Source organism: Argiope bruennichi, chromosome 10 (assembly GCF_947563725.1).
Source record: "Argiope bruennichi chromosome 10, qqArgBrue1.1, whole genome shotgun sequence".
Taxonomy (NCBI): Eukaryota; Metazoa; Arthropoda; class Arachnida; order Araneae; family Araneidae; genus Argiope; species Argiope bruennichi.
This window is the reverse complement of record NC_079160.1, coordinates 93,922,478-93,948,213: the sequence shown is the minus strand read 5'-3', so window position 1 is coordinate 93,948,213 and position 25,736 is coordinate 93,922,478. Positions and strand designations below refer to the sequence as shown.

The 25,736-nt window shown below is 28.6% G+C and overlaps 1 protein-coding gene across 1 annotated transcript; it reads right to left on the bottom strand.

Moving 5' to 3' along the window:
* Window positions 1–625: 625 nt before the first annotated feature.
* On the bottom strand, window positions 626–25,736 carry LOC129988662 (pancreatic triacylglycerol lipase-like). Its single transcript, XM_056096932.1, has 7 exons — window positions 25,611–25,736; window positions 18,956–19,218; window positions 14,066–14,212; window positions 11,035–11,143; window positions 9,561–9,671; window positions 7,488–7,610; window positions 626–2,052 (listed from the first exon to the last, which is right to left on the bottom strand). Exons 1-7 carry the CDS (start codon window positions 25,672–25,674, stop codon window positions 1,760–1,762), a joined length of 1,110 nt encoding a protein of 369 aa, XP_055952907.1. The 5' UTR covers window positions 25,675–25,736; the 3' UTR covers window positions 626–1,759.

The window sequence follows — 25,736 nt, the reverse complement described above, 5'->3', positions numbered from 1 at the left end:
GTTCAGTTGCACTGAAATTTCTTCTGTACTTTAAAAGTAATGGATCACAATAAAATCGATTAACTCAAAAATTAAGAAAAACTGCATCTAATATAAAACCTATAATTTTCAAAATAAATATGTAGTAAAGATTTATTTTTGATGTTTAACAACTTTAATCAATAATGCATGATTTAATTAAAGTTTAAACGTAATAAAAAATAAATAAAAGATAATAATTATAATAAAATAATGCTTAATTTTTAAAATAATAATTTTAATAAATGTGTTAATATTAAAACATTTAGAATTAACAAAACAATTCACTTAAAACATCAAAGATTTTTAGAGAAGTGGAAATTTTAATTAATTTTTTAATGCACTTCAGAATGTTAAAGTTTATAGTGAATTAAGGTGCTGAAAATATTCCTTTCAAGTACTAAAATTAAGTAAAGAAAGCAACTCAAAAATATGCTAAAATATTGCATTTTTTTTTTTTTTATTTTGACTTCGAATGAATCAAAATGAAGATACAGGCCTTTAAAAAAAATTTCAATTCATTTGAACAGTATTTAGATTTTTATGTTTTATTAGAAATTGCAATTGAAAAAAATTAGACAGAATGTATAAAATAAATTATGGTAATTTTAGTTCTCATTATGGGCTTATATAACATACCTATCCAACAATCTAAATAAAAGTTGTTGTCTTTATAAATCAATTTTATTTTGAATTATTTTTATTAATGGCATTCTAACTTCGCATCTCGTATTGTTATATTATAAAAAGTCAAAATGTTTCAGTAATCAAAATATATTAGATTTCATTAGTTTTTAGCAATTTTTCTTTTTAATTCATTTAATTGAATATTGTGTTCTCTTTTGCGTTATAGAAACGATCCTTATTGCATCAACAAAATTTGTCAGTTGATCCATTTGAACTAAGAATCAGATATTTAAATTTCCAGCTAATTCTTTATTTGCAGGAAGGACATCGAAATTATAAAAGGATATAAAATCATTTTTATATTCTTTCTGTACAACTTGTAGCCAGCTCCAGTTCTTTATAGATTAATATAATGATATTTAATAGAATTTCTCATGTATTAAGTACCGGGTGATTCAAGTCCGTTAACATTTAAAAATTCCATAATTTACGGAAAAGTATAGGTAGAGATGTAAAAATTGGTACACATGATTGAAATGACGTGGGTTTTATGAAAAACTCCCTCTCCACAAAAGCGCAGAAAATGGCCAATAGATGGCGCCTCATATGGCAACAAAAGCAGTTATTAACATAGCAACTGACTTTCATCAATGTTCCTTAGAACAAATGTTCAACATACGGCCGTGATTCACCTATAACCCATTACGTCATATCCACTCCGGGGCTGATTATCTTAACACCCGTAATTTCGAACTTTTAAATCATTTTCTTCATAGTTACACTTATCACGTAATCTTTACCTGTTCGAATACCCTTCTTATAGCGATAGCATCTTAACGCTGCAGAAGCAGATTTTCCATTCTGATTGTACAGCTTCATTAACAATGCCGTTTCTGACAAAGTCAACATGGAAGGATTGAGGTTTCATGTCCTTCTCTCTCGCTCGCTCAAGTTCATTTTATGTGGCGTCATTGACTTTTTGCTGTCCAAGGCATCTCTTGGTCCTTTTTGACACTCCTTCTGATTTCAATAAAACCCTTTATCATTTCAAGCATGTGTGTCAATTTTTACCTCTCTACCTACATTATTCAGCAAATTATTGGATTTTCAAATGTTAACAAACTTTTGAATCATCCGGTATATCGTTCAACCCAAGTTCTTCTTCTTCCCAATAAGGTGGATGTCCCAGAGTGTTTAGATAGAATTTGGTCTTGGGCAGAATCCCAGGTATCTTCTTGGCATGAAATCCCATTTGTGTGGTGGTACCGGACGAACACCGACCTTCTTGGAAATCTAAGTAGCTTTGGCACGCATTGGCGGTGAATTTGCATCTATCAGTGATAGAGTGAGTGAAATAATAAATCCCGGCATGGTGACTGCATATGATTTTGTCCACAACCGTTCGAACTATAAAATATCACAAAATGATTTATATAAAGACATAAGATGAAAAAAAATATAACAAAAAGCATGAATTGTTCACGTTATGAATGATTAAATATTAAAATACTGGAAGCATTAAATTTTTTAATACATTTTAATTTTTAAAACATTAATATATTACATTTAATATTCAGTTTACATTTTTTAAAAACAAATCTCAATTAGCACAAGATATTGTACGATACTCCCATGATGTTTTCCGATGTTCTGAATGCCGGCTAATGTTCGGGATGATATCGTAACAATGCTGTTCGGTATTTTGTGTTAAGGGAGATATTAATCAAAATCTTTCTATCTGCGAATTGATATTTTTAACCCTCTGATTCCGATCAACTTCAGAAGTCCAAGACTTCAATCTCAGTTTGTATTTTTGAAGTCTAGATTTTCGAAGAAAGATAGCAAATATCTTTTGAAAGCTCTGAGAAATCTCTCAACTTAAAGAAAAGGAAGGAAATTCCGCAGGATAATTGTCGATTTCCGTTCATTGCTGAAATGGGCGAATTGGACTCTTCAGGAATAAAACGGATAAATAAATCTTCACTTTAATATTCCGCATTCGCAAAGTCTTTTGAATTCTTGAGAATAAAATATCACAAATCCTCAGTCTTTCGAAAGCTTCCATTTATTTTTTTCATCTTACTTCGAAACAAGAAAAAAAATGGAATTGGTTGCCTTGCCACATATAAGATTTCAACACTCTCTCTCTTTTTTTTTGTAAACTTCCTAAAAATTTTGTAATAGCTATAATGAAATAATTTTGAGTTAGCATGACTTACTTCAAGTAAGTTACCAAAATTTTATTTTTAAATTCCTTATCTGCCTTTCAGAAGAAAAGAATTCGAAGTTTACAATAGAAAGTAATGAAACTGTCAATTAAATCTTAATTTCATGTAATTATATCGTATGAGTTATGATACAGTAATCTATCTGCCTTTGACTTCACGTGATTATTTTAGTTTCACCAGTAAAGAGTAATCAAAACCATCATGGAATATCTTCTAAAATCTATTATTAATATATAGTGTTACGAATTTTCAATGTTGCCTCTCAGCTTTATTAGTTTCTTGGTAATAAAGACTGTTTTATAAATATCTGTGTTGGATGCTGAATGGAAACACTGAAAGCCTGATTTGGGAACATTTTGATGACTTGACGACAAATGTGACTACTTTCTCAACAGAATAGAAAATTCAAGAATACAAGAATTGTGGCGATGCATCTATTAAGACTTGGGTTGTGTTGATTTTTCCACAGCTTTAATCTACCCTGTCACGAAAACTATAAAAAGCCGAAAGACAGAGCAGAAATCAGTCGAGATTTGAGATAGCATTGTTTGCTAAGTAGTCACTTAGTAATGAATCAAGAATTGCGTTAGTAGCGAATCGGCAATCGAATTCAACTCAAGGGGGTAGTGATTGGAGAATTGCATATGTTTGAGAAGAGTGGTCTCTTTTCCGCATAATTCTCTCCGAGTTCTTTGTGCTGTTACTATTGCTCTTGTTTATGCTTCGGCTAAGTTTAGTTGTCTATATGTTTATGTTTTCGTGTTGAATAAAGCGTTATTATTGATTATTGAATCTGTTGGATTGCTTTCATAGCAGGATGTAGATTTTTGAATTATTATTAAGAAGTTTTTCCGTAACGATATATTTAAAATATAAAGAAAAATTGAAAAAAAAAAATTGATTTGATAGGCCGCTGCCATTCTTTATTATTTTCGAGGTAAATCTCAAAAAACAATACTACTGCTACTAAACAATACCACATTTTCTTTGGGGGGGGGATATATAACAGAAATTGGTACACAGCAGCAACCTGTATACCAATTTCAGCTTTTCTAATTTTATATGATAGCTCAGAATTTTCAAATATTTTATCAATAATCACTTGTTTACCATCATTCATTAGTTTGTTTGTTTTTTGAGAGAGAGAGAGAGAGAGAGAAATCGATAAAATACTTTGGGACTATTGATTATCTATGGCAAAAAAATGCATAACAAAATTTCCCTGAGAATATTAATAGTACCCATTTCGGCAATTTTTATTTCACTTCAAAAACCATGAAGTTTAAAGATTTTTCCAATGGTATCCTTTTCCTTTCCGGGGAAATTCCCATTTTTCTGAAATGTGGGAAATAAAATCTGGCGTACTTCTCTAACTTGACATCCTACACCAATTTTATCCTCTAAGTAGTTTATGTACTTTGAATTTATCTATAATAATAATTAACATGAGTGTGTGTATGTGTGTGTGCATGACACTCTACAGGCCAGTCAATTTGACCTATAACTACCACATTCGGCACATGTTAAATAAATTTACCTTGGAAGGTGAGAATAATTATCTAGGAGCGAATTTTTTAAATTTTAATTAATTAAACATCAGGCTGAATTTTAGCGTTTTCCCATGATATTACAGCACGAAATTAAGTTTTACATCATCTTAAAATTCAAAAAAATATCTTTTTAACGTTATCAACTATATTGTCTTACAAATATTTTCTGAATTTTATCAATTTTTTTTTAAATTTTCGCTTAATTTTCAATAATAAATTACATTGTTATCCTGAAATTCAAACTGTTTTCAATGCTTTATCTAATAATTAATTATATGATTTTCTCCCATTTTTGAGAGCTGTATAAAGAGCACCTTGTTTAATATTTGCATAGTTACAAGATGAATAATAACGTGAAGTTACAATATAGCGGAAATTAGATGATAGATGATAAGAAGATAGGATGATATTTTTAATAGAGCTTGAATATTATGGGAATCTCCATTAAAAAATTATATATCATTATATTCATAGTAAACAGAACTTATGTAAGACAATTGAAGTTATACAGCTTTAATGTCTGACAATTTGACAGAATCATGAACATAAAGTTATCTATAAACGATTTATTTGAAGTGAAATGCAATCAATATTCTCGGTGAACCAGCTGGTCGTCAGGAACAAGCTCTACAAACAATAAGCTATGTTACGTGAGTATGTAGGTTGACGGTTTACAAGCCAAATTGTTTAACTACCAAATTTGCCGCATTAAAGAATGGAAAAGTGCATGAAGAGAAAAAGTCGGAATGATATTTTTAAAATTTTAATTAATTAAAAATCAGCAAATTTCTGTAGTTTTTCTGAGATAATTGAAGAAAATATTATAGCACAAAAATGATTTTTGTACCAACTTAATATTTTTAAAAAAAATATCATTTAAACAACAGCCATTTTTTTCTGCATTTAATAAATTATTTTTAAAAAATATTTTACACGCACTTTCCAACAAGAAATGTTAGAAGTTTGAGTAAATATTAAACTTTTTACTAACAATAATGCAAAAACTGAAGAATTTTGGAAGAGCACCAAAATTATTGATAAAAGTTGCAATTAAATTTGATATTGTTTTTTCGTCTTTGTTTTATGGGGATAATTTCTATCCTGTCCTTTATGCAAATAATTATTGGAAAAATATATTTCTCAGGAAGGCAAGAAATGCATAGTTAATTCTGAGAAAAAGAAAATATATACATATATTAATATTTTAAATATTATTAATATGAAGAAACATTCCAAGTTTTAAATTGTTTCAGGTTAGAAATTCGGTTAAATTATTAAAAGGCTAGAAATAGCAAAGTATATCCATTTTTTGATAATTTTAATGGAGCTAAGAGAAAATAAGAGAAATGAATAGCAAAATGAGCAGCATCTAGAAGTATTTTAATATAATATGCAATTAAATATCTATCAATATTTGAAGCTTAAAAATATTTTGCTGAAGAAACCATTAACACTCAGTTAAGTAAAATATTTAATAAAAATTTTTAGCAATCATTAACTCTGGAGAACCAGCTGGTCGCAGGAAGCGGTACACTTAATAAATTAGAGTGACCCATGCTTTTATTCTGTTAGTATAATTTACAATAGCACTTTCATTTGATGTCATATCATGTAATTTATCAAATTTGGTTGACATTACCAATAGTTGGTTACCGAAGGCAGCTAAAAGTATATTTGATACCAATTTAATTTAGTTGCATATATCAGTCTTGAATGTGAATGGTTGCTTAATTAAAAGGAAACTGCTATTATATAGGTTTTTGAAAAACTAATCAGTGCCCTTCTTAGTGGATTATAGATATCTTGGCACCACTTTCCATTCAATGTCAAGATATCTGTAATACACTGCACATCACATCTTTGCTCAACAATAATTGATTTTGAGAAAATGTAATATTAGAATTCTGTTTTCATGAGCATTTGTAATAGCTAGAATAGCAGTTTAAAATATTGTTTCGCAGTTGCTGCATTAGATAAAAATGTTCAATTTTAATCTTTTTACATATTCCTCCAGAATGCATTGAGGTATATATTGTTACGGAAAAAAATTATGTTTACAAAATTCCGTAAATTCGACGTATTCGCTGTAGTGGGTGTATGGTGATACAATCAACAGGTCTCAATAACAAATAATGACGTATATTAACACGAATGCACAAACCACAAACCACAGCCGAGACGTACACAAACAATACATAGCAGAACTTGCAACAAATATCAGCCCACAAATAGTAATTGATAGTAATAACCCCAATAGCATCCAAAGCGGCCAGACAGAACTCATTAGAAGGGGAGAATTCACCTAGCTATTTTCTAAAATTTCCCCAAACGTGTGCTGTTCTCCACTGCTTATTTGTTCTCAACTACCGACTCACTACTCTACAACGGACTATTTAGCATACAGCTAGTCACTGCTTGAATATTAGGTTTGAAGACTCAACTCATGTTCTTAATTCGCTAATTCTTTGAGCTCCACTCAGCGCTTGAGCTTCGCTGGACTGATCCAACCTATCCGTCGCTGATTGTTTATATGACTCAGCAAACACTCGTTAATCGACTCACTTCGAATTAGCTTGCCAGGCTAGTGTAATTTCCGGAGCTGGGCGTAGAAGGTTCATGGAGATTCAGCATAATTCTCCTTCTATTGCCCCTATCGCCGAAAGTGCTGAAGATTCTAGTATCATCTATTTCATCAACAAAGAGGCCAAATCCTTCGAAAATTCACCAAATGATCGCCAAACCTGGAATCACTGATCCGGCATTCAATCATCATCCGAAAGAGTAGCATATAAAACTTTGTCTAAAAACAAAAAAAATATGTCTTTTTTTTTATGGAACTAACTGTGCTGGGAAGCAACATTGCAGATTCGTAACAATATAATCAGCAATATAACGAGATTGTTTAGATTAAGTGCAATGTTGTTGTTTTTTAATTTGAAACTAATTGAAATGTAAAACAAAGCATCGAAAGGATTGATTGAATTGAATAAAGATAAAATTTCATTTTTGATACAGCTTATTTCAAAATAGCATAAAAGTATAACATTTTATAACAATATACTACCTCTGAATTCTTTTCCGGAAGTTATTTTATATGTATTTCCATAATCACATGGGGTTTGCTGCACACCACCATTAGGATAGAAGTCGAAATGACCAACTGCCTCTTCTAATCCAAGGCCACCACCTGAATATGCAAGAAAAATTTATCTGATTTGATTACATTTTGTCGAAATTGATAAATTAATAGAAGTATAAATGCGATGACTGAACATAATTGATAGCTAGAATAACCAGTTTGATAACATGGCTGGAATTAAAGAATTGGCCGAATATGAGTAAAATGTACAGGTTTGTGTCGAGTTTTGGTTTCGCATGGAGTTTGTGTAGGGAGTTTTAATTTTTCAAAGTTAGGCAGGAGAGGCAATTTTTAATTCCAACTTTCCTATGCGGATACAATCATTAGGCATTCTAAATTAGTCAGAACTGTCGTCATTAGATGAAGGTACTGAGGAGGTAATTTAGGAACATTTACCGTTACTGGAGACGGGAGTCAAAATGACTGCACGTTGTTCATTTGCTCTGATTATCACGTGGTACTTTGTCCTTGAATATAATCATCTCCTCAGTACCTTCAATTGTTCTTTTAGCAGTAAGTTGACAAAAGTAAAAGTATGAAGACGTGCATATAACTGAGTAATTCTTTTTCAAAATGTTTATTGTTATTTATGGAGTCATTGCCTCCATGTCTCTGAAACTGCTTTTAATTCGAATAATGCAAAAAGAATAAGGAAATATTCTTAAAATATTGTAATCTTCAGTTTTGTTTGTAGAATTCTAACGTAAGTGTAATTCTGTAATATCTAAACGAAGTAAATACGCATTAAAAGATTGTTTAGGTTTTTCTTATAACATCTTTCCAATATTTAATATTATAACACTTAATATTTTTAATAATTACACGATTTTCGGAATGTAATTGTGTTTCCAAAATAAATCCCAAAGCTTTTTGCAAAAGAAGCTTTTTCCAAAGCTTTTTGCTTTTTGAAAAATAACAATGGAGTCATTTTGACTTTGACTTCATGTCTCTGGCAGCGTTTGGAAATTCAGTCTCTGGTTAAGGCTAAGTATAGGCCAAATACAGAGAAACACATTATGTTTAACACAGGGCATGGGATCGTAAACAAAGGGCAATTACAATGTGTATAATGTTAATTAAAAAAATATTTTCAACAAAAATTTTAGTATAAGAACTTATATAAACTTTTGACTACAGTCATTTTATTGGGGATTACTTGTCAAAATCTTTATCCCGTAAAAATGTTATATTGGTGTTCTCGTAACAATGTACGAGATACTTGTAGTTCATAGATTAAATAAATTATTGCCTATGATTCTTTTCTTATCTCTTAATAAATCATGATTTATCTTTATAGCTTTAAGCAAACCAAAATGTTCCATTTCGAATGTTTTCCAAGAAATTCGCCAAGATTACACAATTATTTAGAAATATTTTTATTCCGGAAATACTACTTTTTAAATATGACTATGCGAAGTTGATTTCATTTAAATCATTAAATTTCAACGTGTATTCAGATGTATGCTTCTGAGAAAATCCACTCATAGGTAAATGTGCATTAAAGATTAAACATGACATTTTCATAATAATTATGAACACTATGTTATATCTTTTCCCTTTTAAATAATTAAATGACAAAAAAAATCCAGTGACCAGCTTTTATGTTTGTGTACATTCTGTGATAAAAGAGGTTTATGCATTTTGCCTGATATGCTATTAAAGTGACTTTTTAAAAAAACTTATCAAATGTTTCTGTCTACTTTTATACTTTTTTCTTTCATTTAAAAAAGAAAAGTAATTTGAAACTTAAAAGTAATATAAAAGAAAAAGAAAAGCTAATAAAATAGTATGTTTTTAATACTTAATGTCTTAATAAGGCATTCAAAAGTATTTTATTGGCGGAAGCATGGATATTACGACTGTCTACAATAGGATTTGACTGAAATTAAAACACAGCCAATATTTCGTCAAAAAATATTATCACGAAAAAATTTCATCGAAAAAGTTATCTCAAAAGTTGATAACATAATAATGAATGAACAGAAATAAGATTCTTACCCTTATCTGTACTGCTGGTATGGATTACATCCACGAAATCAGCATCAGTAGGATCAGAGCTTATATTAGAGATATATTGCCAGCGCAATGACATCCCTTCTGGATCCAATCCTAAAAACAATAAAAAGCAATGTTTAATGTAATTTCTGTGCTAACTTTTATAAAAGAAAGTGTTTGTGAAAAGGAGGATTAATAAACATGTCTGCAATGCCCAAGCAGATCTGTGTTTCCTACGGTCACGAAATTTTCTATACATACAAAGTAGACATCTCAAGGCATGCATCTTGAAGCCCGAATTTCGAAACTTAATGCAAAAATATTTTATTTTGCTTTTTTTCCGAACTTTTGAGCATAAATTTGATCAAAGTATGGTTTCTAATGATTCTATACAAATAATGCAAGTATGCATACAATAAAGCTTAGAATATAATATATATTCATATAATAATGCGTATAATAATGCAGCCTCATAGGGAACAAGCAGTTATCATTCCAAAGAATCTCACACTTCTGGTATAATTTACTGAATTTTGAGAACTTCGTAAACATTGGCCACATTTTTTTACAAAAATATTTATGAATTGAAGCTAAAAATTATAGCATACACTTTTCTATTTCCGATTTCTTTTTCCAAATTTTTTGACGTATTCATTCAAATATTTATCTGTAACTTGTAATATGAAAGTTCAAGATTCCTCTTTTCATTTCAATTTCATTTCGTGCTCTTCTCCAGTGTTCAGAGATTCTTCTTTGCTGATTCTTGGCTTTATTTCTTTTATTTCACAAGATTTGAATTCCAGAATTCATAATTCATAAAAGTTCTTAAAATTCAATAGCACTGTTTGCGACAAACCTTCTGATTTCATTGTTTCTCTCTCTATTTTTCCAGATGACTTCATTTCCAATTCAGTATTTCCATTTTTGTCATTTGTAGTTTTCTAAGCAATGTACTAATCTCTAAAGAAAATAAACGTGTAATCATAAATGACTACACCTACATGCCCAAAAGTGCACTGAAAATTTGAATAATCCGAACGCTGTGACTCATCGATGGAATCTTTAGCTGAATCCTAATGACCATGATAGGTCATGATATAACTCATCCCGTAGGAGGCACGTCCTGTCATCGGCAGGATGAAACCGACCTCATACCATTTCTGTACCTTCCAAAGTGGCGAAATTGAACCATCATCATGGGAATTTCTCACCCCTATATCTGAACCTTCCCCCTCCAGGAAGTATAAAATACACGTGCAAAATCATCATCCTTTTTTCCATCGTTTTAATTATTTTAGTTTTGGTTTTGATTTCAGTAACATTCGTCATGTCACGAGTAACGAGATGAGGATGTTTTTATTTATTAACAAAATTTGGAAATATGGATAGATTTTAAAATAATATAAATGCCCATACTTAGCAAAAAATTTATTTGTCAGCTGATGAAAGTCGCTTATTTAAAACATAAGAAACTAACCTGTTATTCTTCCTAATGTATGAACATGTCGTCCTGCTATGCTACATAAATTAAAAGCTAAACTGTGACCTATGCAATGAAAAGTTTTTGGAGATACTTTTGCATGGCTCTGAAAAATAAGAACAAAATATTTCAAATTTTTAATATAATGAATCTAAATATAAAAGTAAATAAGATTTCATGCATATATAACTCATTTCATTTCATGCAAATGCAATTTTATGCATTATAAACAACTTCGATTACCATAATAACATCGAAGTATAAATTGAAATAACACTGTTATCTCGACAAATAAAAATGTTATTTCAAATTATACTTCTACAATTAACATAGAATCTCCTGATTAATATTAGTTGTCTAGCACGCAAAATCACGAAATTAATCGATAAGTTAAATTGGTAAAATCAAGGTGGACAGTGATAAGGATCAATTCCACTTAAAAACTGATAAGATCGATAAAATGATTGTTCTCGTCTTATCTTACAGACACTTCAACTTTGACACCGATAATCTTGTGGTCAATCTCTCGATGGAACATTCCTCTTTGACATGAGGCGACTATCAATCACCTCATGTCAATGATTAATTTATGCAAGCGAGATATCTGAGATTGTTGTCACAATGCATTGAGCATTTGTCTGTCAATCTCTTGTTTGCTTTAATATAGAGTAGTACAATAGACAGTTAAGACCCAGCTACAGCACAACTACAAAGAGTGGTTATATGCCGCTCTCTGTATGATGTCGGCATTCATGTCAGCTAAATTTCAATTGCTATCTAAGAGAAGCTACATAACGAGGAGTTTTCTCATCATTGGCATTTTTAAACTTTAGTCTGACAAGTTATATTGAATTCCATAAAAAAAAAGTTAGAAATATGCTAGTTCCATCATGGATTACTAACCGCCAGGCCTTGATGAATTACCAACTCAGCAATTCCACTTTTATGTCCACTGCCCATTGTACTAATACGCCCCTTCTATCTATAAATAGCTGCCAGAATGCCTAACCATTGAGCTTTACCATACACATGATAATATTTTTCAGTATTGTGCACAACTTCCCCGTGCTCTCCTACCTACCCTCTTTAAATTGACAGTTCGTACGATACGATCTATCTTTATTAAAATATGCAGATGGCGTTTTTGTTACATTATTGAGTTTTCTTAATATCGGAAAAAATACCCTAGTGCATCATTCTGTGAAATAAATATTTATTGTTCCATTGTTTACCTGTCTGACAACTACTGACTGATTAAAAAATGAAGCATAACTTAGGAAAAAAAACTTAAGCTTCCAAAACATTTACTCTTTAAGAAATGTGCGATGAAATGGTAATTTAAGGGTGTGATGAAACTATATCATCAAAAATATAAGAATTTCAGATTAAGGCATTAATTTTCAAATTTTACCAGAAAAATTGAACTACCTGTGTTGAAACTAGCAGTTTATTTTAGCAATAATGACTTGAAATTCTTGTAAAATTTTCCCAAAAGACAAAGAATATCTTTACTCAAAGAATGCAGCCTTTACTACATCAAAAGATAGCTCCATATCATTTTAGCAATGGATATAATTGCAGGATACACAAAGCATAAGATTATTCTGAGGCATTTATCATATTGTAAATGAAGTTGAACAATGTTTGATGTCTTATGATTGTGCAAATAATATTAGATAGCATGATTATTTTTGATTATCAAGATGTCTAATTTAATTTTTGTTTAAATGTGCATTGCTGAAAATTAAATATCTTTTTGGAGAAAGAACAATCTCAGAGAGGGCATTTAAGCATGTGAGTGACACCCAATAAAATGCTTAGTCTCTTTCTAATAGGTTTCTTAAAGTGATTCGATGATTTTGTCTTGCTATCATAGCACTTGAGTTAATGTGTACTTACTTCCATTAGAGCAGTAAGCAGAGCGTTGAAACCTTCTTTTTTCGAAATCAATTGTCTCTTCTTTGTAGTGGAAATTTTTTCGGGTTTAAATTTGTGAATACTAAATGATACTATGTTACTTTCGAAAATTAAACTGTCGATGAAAGTTGAATTCATCATTGTAATCTTAAGTCCAAGTAACGGAATTCTATGTCTAAGTCTCCATCACCAACATTGAAGGAGACGTGAGTGGTTGATGCCGGCAAAGTTCAAGTAATTTTTCTTAATATATCTTTAATGGTGTATTAGAATGGTGTCATATCTCTATATGCAAAATAATTGGAGCATATTATAGGGATTTTTTGAAAATTCTCCAAGATCACATCCATAAGCAACAGGATAGTTTCAATATCATGATAAAGTCTGACTTCATTTTGCCAGTGTATTTTTCTGAAATCCTGCAGCAACCATACAGTTCTCTGTTACCCAATTTAAGAAAACATATCTGGGTAAAGCGGTTTATTATCATCAAATTCCTCTCACCAGGGGGGTACTTCAGACTTGAAAATGAGAAATTTCCGGCATGGAGGTTAGTTCTTGTGGTCATGGATGTAGAAATGTTGTAGAGTTCGACTATCCTCTGCCGATGATGGGACGTGCTTCTCACGGGAAGGGTTGTACCATGACCGGTAATGGCCTTTACGACTCTATATTAGTTCCTGCCAATGCTGCCGTGGTGGTCCGGTTATTCTGGTTTTATCCATATGCCATACAGAGGGTCAATATGTGATTATCTTACAAACACCCTCTACGAATTTTAAGGATTTGTCAAAATACAACTCTAGCATGTGCTTGAAGATTATAATGTAAAGGGTGAGAGGAGGGCATTGCTTGTAATAAAGAGAAGTTCGAGAAAATCCTCAAAATTTAGCTGATTAAAATAATTATTTTTACAAACTTTTATGTTAATTCTTTATTTATTAGCCAACATATAAGCTTTCAGCTTAATTCACATTAAATCAAAAAATTATTTTGTGAAACACTGAAAAAACGAATATGCAATTTGTCCAGCAAATGAATGTCTTAACAGTTGTATTGATTCTATGATTCAGCTATCAAATTTGAAAAGTAATAATAATTCCACACTCACCTGAATAAATGTCATCATTTCTCCCACTTTCTCCCCAACCACTTGAGAGTTTTTAAAAGCATTACGGAAAGGCATAACACCGTAAGTTGTCCAGTTGACCACGATAACGTTATAGTTATCATGCTCCAGTAGGGCATCCTTCATAATCTATTTGAATTAATGATACAGTTCTTTTATTTCAGATAAATTATTACACATATCAGAAAATTTTAGAGACTAATAACTTACAATTATTCACCTTAGTGGAAGAAATTATGTAAAAAAAATATCCAATATCAACCTATTGTGATAAAGATGTTTTCCAAAGATTTACATGGGTAGATTTTTAAAAGATATATTAGCACACCTCCAATATTATGCTCTGCGATATTTTTTTTATAGAAATCAGCCGATTACGATAACTTTGAATTACCAGGCTCAATGATAATAACTGAATATCGAATATTGCGCTGTTCCACATTTTGTAAAATATCCGGCTGTCTATAGTGATATTTAGATATAATGTTCGATAACTCTTATATTGTCAACTTTTTTCATACTTTATTTTTTAATGATTTATAGGTCATTAGTTCCTTATTCGTCTTTATTTAAGAATGGCAAATTTAATTATAGAATGGTAATTTTTTTTTGTATAATTTTGCCCAGTTATCGGCATCGGATAAAAAAAATTTGTTAAAGAAACATCCATTTTAGCAAAGCATTATAAAAAAGAAAACACTCCTATGAGTCAGATTTCTAATATGCATTCTTCCATTTTCAGTAATTTTTAGTACAATGGTTTAGAAATTATACAAATTCACCCAACAAATGAAACCAAGTGAGTTCCAAGTTACATTATTAAATCCTAAATTATAAAAACTGGTCAGTTCCTCAAAAAATTATTGATGATTTACTACCCTTTTTATTTTTCAACGATTTCTAGCATATTATTTCCTAATTTGTGTTTATTTAAGAGTGACAAACTCATTTATAGAATGGTATTTTTTCGGATAATTTTGTCCAATTATTGGTAACTATTATTTACAAAAGTTTTCAATTTTGGCGCCCGTATCTTAAGTCTAGCCTTAATAGTTATGACTTGCCTGCGGAAAGCGATGCTCATATTTTTTAAAACAATTTTCTTATAAAAATGCTTTTTGTATTATTATCTTAAAAATTACCTTTTTAATTATATAAATTTCATTTTCGTACAATTTTTCATTTAACTTTAAAAATATTTTTCAAAAAAAAATTGATACACGATCTGAAACAATGCTTTTAAATGCTATGATGGAATTGAAACTTTCTATCAAAATATTAAAAAAACGTGATTTTGCCAATTATGAAATCAATTGTAGGATTTTCAATTTCGCTTTTATTTCATAATATGTTCGCTTTGTAATTTGCAGTAAACTACTTCATGTATTTATTTGTTTGTATGTGATTGTTCATGTGACTGAAACAAATGTTTAAGTCTTTTCATATTACAAGATGAACTGATTTTTAAAGAAGTGTATTTCATATTAATAATTAGCAGCCTAACAGTTTGTTCACCAACAAACTGGTCGCCAAAGGCGGCTGAAATAATTATAAAAAACACTTCGTTTTGATTTTGCTAAATTATTTTCCTTCATACAAACTTTTTAATTTTTTTTTTCTTATCTTCTTTTCCCATAATATTTAAGAATATATTTTCTGCTTATTTTACTGTGTATTCAGAAGTGCCTTTACATTTATAATATTCTTACGATACTGAAAATCAAATACTTATTCAATGTAATAACACTTCGATTACATGACTTCATCAAACTCATATTGAAAAAGCATAGATAAATATAGAATTATAATAGCTTTTATTTCAGCTTTTGTAATATATTAGTAGTAGTAGTAATTCATAATCATTATATTAAATAATAGTAGGATTAATAGTAGGATATAATATTCAGTATAATAAATAATAATTTTCCCATTGAAATTCTTTAAAAAAATAATAAGTTAAACCAAGTGATATCCTGAAAAAAATTTCGATCAATCTTTATTTTTAATATGTTTTTGAAAGTTCGGAAATATTGCTAAGTATTGTAGAATATTTTGTTATAATATTCCATATTCACTGTTACTCATAATATTATGTAATTATTAGATGATATTCTTGTGCTATTGAGTATCATAAAAAAAGAATAAAATCAATTTGATCTTACATTAATCAAATTTCCAGGAAACAGTTGTACAATAAATCCATGATCCAATAAATAATAGATTTCCCATTGAAATTTAAAAAATAATAATAATAAGTTAAGCCAAGTGATATCCTGAGGAAAATTTCTATCAATCTTTACTTTTAATATGTTTTTGAAAGTTCAGAAATATTGCTAAGTATTGTAGAATATTTTGTTATAATATTCCATATTCACTGTTACTCATAATATTATGTAATTATTAGATGATATTCTTGTGCTATTGAGTATCATAAAAAAAGAATAAAATCAATTTGATCTTACATTAATCAAATTTCCAGGAAACAGTTGTACAATAAATCCATGATCCAATAAATAATAGATTTCCCATTGAAATTTAAAAAATAATAATAATAAGTTAAGCCAAGTGATATCCTGAGGAAAATTTCTATCAATCTTTACTTTTAATATGTTTTTGAAAGTTCAGAAATATTGCTAAGTATTGTAGAATATTTTGTTATAATATTCCATATTCACTGTTACTCATAATATTATGTAATTATTAGATGATATTCTTGTGCTATTGAGTATCATAAAAAAAGGAATAAAATCAAATTGATCTTACATTAATCAAATTTCCAGGAAACAGTTGTACAATAAATCCATGATCCAATAAATAATAGATTTCCCATTGAAATTTAAAAAATAATAATAATAAGTTAAGCCAAGTGATATCCTGAGGAAAGTTTCTATCAATCTTTACTTTTAATATGTTTTTGAAAGTTCAGAAATATTGCTAAGTAATATAGAATATTTTGTTATAATATTCCATATTCACTGTGACTCATAATATTATGTAATTATTAGATTATATTCTTGTGCTATTGAGTATCATAAAAAAAAAGAATAAAATTAAATTGATCTTACATTAATCAAATTTCCAGGAATCAGTTGTACAATAAATCCATGATCCAATAAATAATAGATTTCCCATTGAAATTTAAAAAATAATAATAATAAGTTAAGCCAAGTGATATCCTGAGGAAAATTTCTATCAATCTTTACTTTTAATATGTTTTTGAAAGTTCAGAAATATTGCTAAGTATTGTAGAATATTTTGTTATAATATTCCATATTCACTGTTACTCATAATATTATGTAATTATTAGATGATATTCTTGTGCTATTGAGTATCATAAAAAAAGAATAAAATCAATTTGATCTTACATTAATCAAATTTCCAGGAAACAGTTGTACAATAAATCCATGATCCAATAAATAATAGATTTCCCATTGAAATTTAAAAAAAAATAATAATAAGTTAAGCCAAGTGATATCCTGAGGAAAATTTCTATCAATCTTTACTTTTAATATGTTTTTGAAAGTTCAGAAATATTGCTAAGTATTGTAGAATATTTTGTTATAATATTCCATATTCACTGTTACTCATAATATTATGTAATTATTAGATGATATTCTTGTGCTATTGAGTATCATAAAAAAAGGAATAAAATCAAATTGATCTTACATTAATCAAATTTCCAGGAAACAGTTGTACAATAAATCCATGATCCAATAAATAATAGATTTCCCATTGAAATTTAAAAAATAATAATAATAAGTTAAGCCAAGTGATATCCTGAGGAAAGTTTCTATCAATCTTTACTTTTAATATGTTTTTGAAAGTTCAGAAATATTGCTAAGTAATATAGAATATTTTGTTATAATATTCCATATTCACTGTGACTCATAATATTATGTAATTATTAGATTATATTCTTGTGCTATTGAGTATCATAAAAAAAAAGAATAAAATTAAATTGATCTTACATTAATCAAATTTCTAGGAATCAGTTGTACAATAAATCCATGATCCAATAAATAATAGATTTCCCATTGAAATTTAAAAAATAATAATAATAAGTTAAGCCAAGTGATATCCTGAGGAAAATTTCTATCAATCTTTACTTTTAATATGTTTTTGAAAGTTCAGAAATATTGCTAAGTATTGTAGAATATTTTGTTATAATATTCCATATTCACTGTTACTCATAATATTATGTAATTATTAGATGATATTCTTGTGCTATTGAGTATCATAAAAAAAGAATAAAATCAATTTGATCTTACATTAATCAAATTTCCAGGAAACAGTTGTACAATAAATCCATGATCCAATAAATAATAGATTTCCCATTGAAATTTAAAAAATAATAATAATAAGTTAAGCCAAGTGATATCCTGAGGAAAATTTCTATCAATCTTTACTTTTAATATGTTTTTGAAAGTTCAGAAATATTGCTAAGTATTGTAGAATATTTTGTTATAATATTCCATATTCACTGTTACTCATAATATTATGTAATTATTAGATGATATTCTTGTGCTATTGAGTATCATAAAAAAAGGAATAAAATCAAATTGATCTTACATTAATCAAATTTCCAGGAAACAGTTGTACAATAAATCCATGATCCAATAAATAATAGATTTCCCATTGAAATTTAAAAAATAATAATAATAAGTTAAGCCAAGTGATATCCTGAGGAAAGTTTCTATCAATCTTTACTTTTAATATGTTTTTGAAAGTTCAGAAATATTGCTAAGTAATATAGAATATTTTGTTATAATATTCCATATTCACTGTGACTCATAATATTATGTAATTATTAGATTATATTCTTGTGCTATTGAGTATCATAAAAAAAAAAGAATAAAATTAAATTGATCTTACATTAATCAAATTTCCAGGAATCAGTTGTACAATAAATCCATGAATCAAAAACTTAGTCTCGTAATTTGCATTAAAGGCACACCTGTCAAACTGTTCGGGATTCGGCTGTATGAGACAGGGCTCATTCCTGTTGCTTGGAGTGTATAGAAGGTACTGGATAGAATCATCTCTGTTTGACGGCGGAATTCGCTTCTGGATTGAACTCTTCCTCATTCCATCAAATACCAGTTGCATTCCAAATGAGAGCAGATCCAAAAAGGCATCTGAAAAACAAATGGAATGATCAATTATAATATACTGAAAAAGAATTGAACTAGGTTTAGTTTTTGTAAAGGAATAAAATATTTTAAAACCGTCCAATTCTGCACATATGTGGTTATTTTACATGGATAAATAAACAGAAATCAACTTGCATACTTTTAAAAATGAGGTAAAAATTATTTAGAAAACGTGACCGTCAATTCCATATGTATAAGCTTAATTTCATTATTTGAAAAATTTGCAAATGGGTTTGATCTTTAGCAATTGAAATTTCGAATGCATGGACTTTTAGGAGGGGGGGGGGTAGTATCCGCTTTCTAAGAATCTCTATTGTCCACTGGAAATTTCAGGAGTTTTCTAATGAATCTTCAATTCATGAATAATTGGACTGATAAAGACAGTTTTCTAATGAGTTATCAATTCTCGCATAATTGGACTGATCAAACCTTATTGGTGAAGTAATGGTAAATAAAGCAATTGTTAAGACTGGGAGGAAATGATTGAGATTAACGCAGAAATTTCATTTCTCTCTTCCATGCTTTTGCATCTTCATCAACTTCTCTGAAATCCTCCATGTAATTTGTTCTGTACTTTCCAGGTATATATCTCTTGAATTTCTATGCATCTTGTATAAAGTGAGCATAGCAGTATAATAGTCAATATATTCAGTTCCAGATTTTATCGAATCAATCGATTTTCTGAGTCTAAATGAGCTATTTTTAAAACATGTTTCTCAGTAGGTTTGTATGCTTAATTATGATAAAAAAAATCATAGAGAGCCGTCTCTTATACTCAAATTGAGATCTATATAAAAAAAAACAGAATTTTCCAAACAATGAAGTTTTAATGATAAACTATTAAGACGGAACTATTCAAACGGAATTTTTGTTTTCAAGCAAAAATATTTTTTTTTCTGCCCTGCACTCTAAAACAAATCAACAAAATTAAAATTAAACGCTGTTGCAACAAAGTTTATTTCACAACATGTTCGTAAACGAAAGTTAAATATAATTTGCTTTAATTGTAATGTATAAAAATAAAACCTGTTTAATCTAAAAAAAATCTAAAACATAGATTGCATATTTCGAAGTTCCTAATTAAATAAGAAAATTTCTTGTACGTACAGAGAGTTTTGATATCACGCCTTGAAAAAATAATATTCTCTGTTTTATCTGAGAGTAAGTAGACATTTTTTTTACCGTGTTTCGTAAGTCACTATAACACACGACCATGCTGAGTATTTAATTACCCAAGTATTCCCGCAATAGGTTGGAGACCGTTTAAATCAGTGCTAGGAGACCGTTTAAATCAGATTTAACGGTCTGATGTGCTACCACCAATCATTCAAACATGTGTATTAAGGTGTATGTACACACTTAAAACTTCGAAAATCGTTTGAAATATCAATTTTTTTTTTAAGCTTAACAATGTTCTCTGATCCTTTCCTTTAGCTTTCAAACGATACCAAGATGTTGTCACTATTCGAAATATTTCTCGAGTTATAATTATTTTTCTTGAGGTGCTTTCATTAAAAACTCTAGTTACGGTGTTTTTAAATTTCATTTTGTGAAGAATGATATTTTTCCACTATATTGCTTCATTCAAAAAATCATAACTCAACAAGAAATGAACCAAATACAGTAATTTATATATCAAAATAATCTGTATGAAATAGCGGATGTTTTGTGTCTCAAACAAAGCTATTTATAGACATAAATTTTTAATAGCTATTTAAAAGGTTAAAATTACAGAAAAAATCTTGCTTTTTCTATTCATCGTTGATGAAAAAATTGTTTTAAAAAAACTATATATTTTTATAACTTGATTGAGGCAGACAACATGAAGACTAATATTAGGTATAATTGTCAACTAGAATTGTGTGTCTGCACAAGTTAGAATTCAAGATATCATGTTTCAAAAAATAGGCTAATTAGCTCATTAAATTTTATTTAATTAATTAATAATTAGTGTAATATGGTTTTTTTCTCTCACTGAAATGAGTTTAAACATATATTAATGACCTACTGTGAAAAAAACTGGATTTTTAAAGTTAAAATTTAAAAAAAAAAATCTTCTAGTGTGTACGTACACTTTAAACACTCAATCTAGATGAAATCGGGAGGAAATGTCTAACATTCACAATAAATTATATATTTTTTCTTCGGGGTTATCTCTTATATTGTCTTTCTTGTGAGGCCAGTCAGAGTCTTCTTCCGCTGTTGTTTCAAAATCATATTCCAATAAACTGGACTGGCGTATTTAAGCATTTTATGGAAAATTCTCCATATCAAATCAGCAATTCAGTGCCATAGTAACAGTGGCCTGTTCTTGATTATAACCGTTTCTAGTACTTCCTATATGGTAAATAATGCTAGTCATATTTCAAGATAAGCCTGAATTTCACTAAAAATTCTTCATTAAGCAATGTACAAATAAGGTTTTCTGGAGTCTAGTTAACATGTTTTTGGCATCATTCAACCGCTCTGACAATGAATTGACTTGAGAAAAAAACAATTTAGAATTCGTAGTCAATCAAACTTTCTGTCTTAATCACCTGTACAATTTTCCACGAAAGTGTGGTCAGGACACTTTTGCTATAGAACATTTCTCGTTTCGATTGGGAATTACGAACAAATATCTGTTGTTCTTGCTCAGTTGTGTCCCGGGGGGACTTCTTCTGGAGACTATTCTTACAACCTTATCATCCTGGGCAAATAACGAATAGATAGCAAAGGCAATCTCTAAATTTGCCCTTAGAAAACCTGTTTTTGACAACTGAAATGGAGGGCTGTTATTTTCATGTAAGTCAGAAAAAAATCCCTTCGAAATATTTGCTCCTCGAAAATGATTCATTTTCGACCAAATCGAAGACATCATTAGCGCAGAAAATCGGAATTCTTCTTTCGAATTCAGATTGACAGTTCACGCCAAACGCCAGGTATGGTCATTAGAGTCAAAAATAGTACAAACTTAATTGTATTAAATAAAAATGATCTAAATTTCATTCATTTTTATTCAGAGGTCATTTGTGTTCATTTCTGACAGTTATTAATTAACAAAATTTCAATTGTCATTCTTTTTTTTTGTTACATATTTTTAGTTTGAGATTTGAAAAAAAATATATCTTTTTAACTCTTTCAAACATGGTGATTTATTTCAAAAGCTTTTTATAGCGAAATACTTAATGTATGGTAGTTTCGTTTTAAAACCATTTAGTGAAGAAAGGACATTTTGTTCTATAAAACACAATATAAAATTATTTTGTATACAATACTATTTTTAAAACATGAGTCAGAAAGTTTAATTAGAAGAACATGTGCTCTTCCCAACTCGAATGAAATACCAAACGTACCGATTGGATCTGTTCAATTTGCCATATATCTTTACTCTTCATACCAACCCTCTAAAAAAACTTTAAAATATTTGTGCCAAAGAATAAAATATTGATACCTTTGAAAAATAATGTTTAATTTAAAATGTTAAAGTTGTCTACTGGTACAACTTGTAACTTACTTATATGCTAACCAGTTTAAGAAGCTAGTACTGAGGGAAATTACGAAAGGCGAGCTTCAGCAGGCAATTTTTCGTATGATGTGATAGTTATGGCGTGCCCGAGTTGAAGGTGGAGATGCAAAAATTCAAACTGACTACCACAAAACGAAAAGCTTGCTATGATAACTTTTTTATTGCTTCTTAGACGATTTTCCATTGCATTTTTTTAATTTCTGCATTTTTTTTATCTTTTATTTTCATTCCTGATTTTTTATACACTTCTTGTTAGCACATTTGAAATCAGACTAACTGTTCAGTTAACAAAAAAATGTTAGAAAGGCAATGTGTAGCTTTTCTAATATTATCTGGGATGTTCCATGGTAAGAAGATGTATGCCTACATCATTAAATATGATAATATACGTTAGATTGTAAAATCAATGCTAAATATGATAATACACGTTAGATTATAAAATCAATACTAAATATGATAATACACGTTAGATTATAAAATCAATACTAAATATGATAATACACGTTAGATTATAAAATCAATACTTACTTTGGTTGAGAATAAATTTTCTTTTTTTTTGTGTCTATTTATATTTATAACGAAGTTAATTGATGCTGACTGTTGTAATAACAATACGTCTCATCCACTTATATGTTTCCTATTCTTATTCATTTCTTATTTCATGTCTTAATATTATATTTCATATTATGTTAATAGTGTTCTTTACACATCTATATGGTTTTACTTGGAAATAAACTGATTTTCATCTTTAGTATCCTTGATTTAATGTTCATATGTGTAGTTTGAAAAAAAATTTTAAAATTGTTGAAATACTTTCCACTTGTTAGTTGAATAGTCTATATTTTTCATAGTTAAAATTGTTTTTAATTCAACTAGAAATTAATAATTTTTTAAAGAATTTATACAGCTAATATATGTACTCAAACATCTCACAAGCAATCTTTAACGTAACTTCTAAAATTTATACAAAAACGTTTTTGCTATGTTGTTTTAAGGATGGTACTTATTTTGCACCAAATTGTTTTTTAGCTTTCTAATACATAACAAATCATAACTATCGTACCATTCACGGGAACAGAATAAAATTTGTGTTCAAGGATTGAGATATCTATCCATACAAAATATCTTGAACTGAAATTTTATTCCATTCCTGTGAACGGTACTATAAATTTCTGTTCAAGAATTGAGATATCTATCTATACAAAATATCTGGAACTGAAATTTTATTCCGTTCCTGTGAGCGGTACTATAAATTTCTGTTCAAGAATTGAGATATCTATCTATACAAAATATCTTGAACTGAAATTTTATTCCGTTCCTGTGAGCGGTACTATAAATTTCTGTTCAAGAATTGAGATATCTATCTATACAAAATATCTGGAATTGAAATTTTATTCCGTTCCTGTGAGCGGTACTATAAATTTCTGTTCAAGAATTGAGATATATATCTATACAAAATATCTTGAACTGAAATTTTATTCCGTTCCTGTGAATGGTACTATAAATTTCTGTTCAAGAATTGAGATATCTATCCATACAAAATATCTTGAACTGAAATTTTATTCCGTTCCTTGTAAATGGTACTATAGTTACGGTCTTAAATATTGGGATAAAATTTTTATGATCACTTTGTACCGAGCTAACATCGCATATATGGATTTACTTGTAACAACATTATGTTTATATTTAAATCTTATGCTTTCACGATAATTTTTTAAAATTTTTTCATCGAATTTGTGTAAATTTTTATAAATGAGGGTAAGAGATGTGAGAAAAATAGACGAAAATACTTATTTTGAAAATAACTTTATAATTAAAATTAATTGAAAATTGGCGATATCTTATTTATTTGTTAATTTTACCGTTGTAAAGTCCAAATTCTTATCAATTTTACTGTCTAAAAATGTGAAATAATATGTGATAAATAAAAATTAGTTCCAAAAATATTGCATTGCTAAATTTATTTTAAATGAATAGAATAGTAGCATCCTTACATGTGAATTTAACATAGTCTTATGCATTTAAGATTTTTTTTAATGCATTTGGTAAAACTTTGTAAATAATAGCAAAAAATGCATAAAAAAAATCAAACAACTTATTTTAAAGATTAAGTTTCAATTAAAAATAATTGAAAATTACTGGATGTTAAGTAAATATATTGTTGATGTTTGAATAACTTCAGATATCTAATCAACTTTATTGCTTAAATTTGAAGGATAGATAAAGATAATTTGAAATTAATTAAAAAAATAAACTTGAAAGTAATATTCCTACATATGAATTTATTAAAATATTCTGCTTTCATCATTGTTTTTTATTATTTAGCTGTTCAAATACAGAAAATTCATCGTGACTGCTTTTCCTAATATATACTTTTTTATAAAAATTTATTGAAAATCAGTAAAGTAATTAAATTCTAAGTGCTGCCATAAATTCATAAAAGGAATGAATAGGGGTTTAAAAATTGTGTGAAATAATATAAAAATAGGTAAAACTCTTTTTACTTAAATTATTAAAAAAATATTTAATGCTCTTCATAACTCGAATTATTTAATATTCTGTCCGAGGAAAGTAATTTTAAATAACGTTGTGCATAATTTTTAAAGGAAGAAAAAAAATATTTATTAAAATAATAATAAAAAAACATCAAAATGCTGAAAATGATACATTAAATTTGCAGTCCAATATGCATTTTTAAAGACTTAATTTCGTATTGAATGAAAACGTTATAATACATGCAAGCGAGAAAAAAGGCAGGTATACATGAATAAAAAGGTAAAAAATATAATGATAAAATAATAGATTTTAAATATTTTGAATTCATTTTGCAAACAAAAAATTAAAGAAAGTAAGATTATTTAATATTTACCTGTCTTAATAACAAATATGCTGAATACTGCCAATACAAGTGCTAAATTAAAAGTAATTTTCATATTTCTGAATTGAATGCTCCTGCACTGCAGATCCTCAGTGTAGACAAAGTATTTTAAGCACG